Below are 2,819 nucleotides of genomic sequence, written 5' to 3'. Positions count from 1 at the left end.
GGCAGGTTCTGGAGCGGGGTTCCGCCCATAAGCAGCGCGGGTCAGGCTGGAGGCCCCAGGCCCGGCCCATAGGCACGTTTAATAGGATTCCCATGGATGTTTCAAGTGGGTAGAACAGGCCTGTCCCTACCACCAGCCTGGAGGGGCTCCCGGCTCCTGCCTCGTCCCACCTCCCACAGCTCCACAGGAGGTATTGTGCTCTCCCCGCGCCCCAGGCCGAGCCGCCTCCCGCCTCTTCCCCAGCACGCGGGTGGCTGGGCTGGGCGCACCCGCTGGGGGGCGGCGCGGGCCCTATGTGGCGTCCAGCTCAAAGACGCCATCGCTGGTGGGCGTGGCGAAGGAGGGCGGGTCGGAGGCGGCCGACTCCTGCCCCCCGCTGCCCCCATCCCGGGCACGCCGCTCCTCCAGACGCAGGCTGCGCTCGAAGTCCAGCAGCTGCCCCATGAAGTTGAAATTGGGCGAGATGTTGGACTTCTTTCGCTTGACTAGGTCGTAGGCGTCGTTGAGCGAGAGGTGGCGCTTCTGCATGAGGTAGGCCACGGTGACGGTGACGGAGCGGCTGACGCCCGCCAGGCAGTGAACGAGCACCCCGCAGTTCTGGGACAAGGCCTCATCTAGGTGGGGGCAGAGGGGGGGCCCGCGTGAGGTGCGGGTGGTGGCCTTCTGGGGGGGTCCCTGGCAGTCCCCGCCCCGTCCTCCGAGCTGGGGAGCTGCTCCAGTGGTGCCCGGCCCCCGCAGGGCCATCCCGGCTCGGGGTTCTGGGGAGGCAGCTGAGCCTGGAGGAGCCCAGGTGAGGGACAGGGAAGACGTGGGAGAGGCCAGCAGCCAGGCCTGGGGCTGGGGAGGGAGGGGGGAGTGCAGAGCGGCCTCACCAATGAACGCGATGGCCTCTGGAAAGAACTGGGACAAGTTCTGGCTCCAGTGGTCCGAGATGGGGATCTGCTTGTAGTGAAAGTCGCCGTTCTTCTCGAAGAGGTTAGGCAGGTTTGGGGTGACATTGAGGATGTAGCGGATGCCCAGCTTGGCCAAGCTCTCCACGTTGGCCGAATCCCGGGCACTGCCCAGGTAGAGGTTGGGCAGGATCTGGACGGGGAAGGATGGCAGCAGCCCCGCTGGGGGGGGCGTGGCACCCTCCGAATCCAGGCCACAGCTCATGGAGTCACGGTCAGGCTCGGATTCCGCGTCGGAGCAGTCGGAGCCCAGGCACAGGCCACCGAGCCCCACCACTGGGCTGGGCACCGGAGCTGTGCTTGGGCCCCCACGGCTGTCAAGGCTGGTCTCACATAGGTGAGGGCACTCGGCCTGGAATCTGCTGAAGCCACCTGGGAGGGGACAAGGGGAGGATCCCGTTGATCTGGCCTCCTGGGTAGCCGAGTGCCCTGGCTGGGGATAGGGACCCCGACCCTGGACAATCCTGATGCCTGAGGGGGCTGACAGATGTCTCCAAAGGGAACTCGAAAGCCAGCAGTCTGACCTATACTGGTCTCCCGTGTGGTGTGCTCAGCACTTGTGGCTGCTGCTCCGAACAGCAAGGGCCCACTGCAGCTGCAAGGCGCCAGGCTGGGGCAGAGCCACCCAAAGAGGATCTTACACCCCTCCAGGGCCAAGCCAAGGCAGGCATGAGGGCTCAACAGAGTTTAGATGTATTGCCAGCCTTGGGGAGGACAGCGGCCATCAGTTACAGGAGAGGAAAGGTTCAGATGTGAGTTCTCTGCCTGGGGGTCTCCCGACCCAGGTCGACCAGGAGCACCCCGAGGCCAGGGGCCGGGTCACAGCCGTGTCTGCGCTCTCCTCAGGGATGAGGTCGACCCGAAGAGGCAGAGAGCCTGGGAGAGAGTGCAGCGTTCCACCTGGATGGTCCCAAAGTCCCAAGAAGTGAACATCTCCATCTACAAACAACTACTATTTCCCTGGGGATGGGGGTGGGGCCCTGGAAATTTGACATTTTATGTATTTCGATGTCCCTGCGCATTCAGAATGGAGCAAGGGACAACAGGCCAATGACCCTCCTGGATGGGGAGGTGGGGACAGCTGGCTCTGTAGGTTCATGGGAATCTCATCCTTACCCTGGATCTCTGGGGGTGTTTGGCTTGGCAAGGAGCCAACATGTCTGTATCAGCCCATCTCCCCTCCACCCCCAAGCCCTGCCATGACCATGGCAGGCGGGGGAGGGGGGAAGGTCTCTGCCTCCTCCTGCCTTCACTGCTTCTCTCCCTCTCTCTTCCCCTCCCCCTTCCAGACCCTTTGCTGAGCAGGATTTGTCCTCTTGTGGCTCCAGCCTCCTTCACCCATGGCTGAGCAGCTGGGGGAGGGGGTGATATGATGGGATGGGGGCTGGGAGCCCGAACTGGGTATTCCATTCTTGAGCATCCAGGGAGCCAGGTCAGGGCAGATTCTCCCCATTTTCCAGACTCAGAAACTGGGGCTCCCAAGAGTGAAGGACTTCCCCAAGGTCATGCTCAGCGGAGGGAAATCTCACCTCCACTTTAGACAAAATGAGGCCGGGCTTGCCCAAGGTCAAATGAATCATGAATGTCCTCAGAAGGTGGGGCCCGGCCCTCCCTAGGCTGGGGTCCTCCCCGGGCTGGTGCCCGCGGGCCACCACCCGCACGTACCCTGTAGGTAGTAGGCCAGGTAGCCTTCCTCCCGCAGCTTCTGGAGCAGGGTGCCCAGCACCGACTCGGCCTCCCACTCCTCGGCCTCGGCCTCGGCCTCCCCGCGCCGGTGCCGGCCCCCGCCCTGGTCGTACAGGAGCACCGGGGCGGGCGGGGGCGGCTGCAGCGGCGGCCCAGGCAGGAGCGCGCGCACCGACAGGCTCC

At 64.6% G+C, this 2,819-nt stretch overlaps 1 protein-coding gene across 1 annotated transcript in view; it reads right to left on the bottom strand.

Annotated features, from left to right (window-relative positions):
* The window catches only part of DUSP9 (dual specificity phosphatase 9), a 2,990-nt gene continuing 171 nt past the window's right edge, over nucleotides 1–2,819 (bottom strand). The window contains 3 exon segments of the mRNA XM_007456639.1: nucleotides 1–614; nucleotides 873–1,322; nucleotides 2,616–2,819. The exon segment at nucleotides 2,616–2,819 is cut by the window's right edge and continues 7 nt beyond it. Of these exon segments, the coding sequence (XP_007456701.1) occupies nucleotides 292–614; nucleotides 873–1,322; nucleotides 2,616–2,819 (977 nt within the window). The 3' untranslated portion in view covers nucleotides 1–291.

Source organism: Lipotes vexillifer, unplaced genomic scaffold, assembly GCF_000442215.2.
Source record: "Lipotes vexillifer unplaced genomic scaffold, Lipotes_vexillifer_v1.1 scaffold899, whole genome shotgun sequence".
In the NCBI taxonomy this organism is placed as follows: domain Eukaryota; kingdom Metazoa; phylum Chordata; class Mammalia; order Artiodactyla; family Lipotidae; genus Lipotes; species Lipotes vexillifer.
Note: the sequence above shows the minus strand (reverse complement) of the source record. Positions and strands in the feature narration are given on the sequence as shown.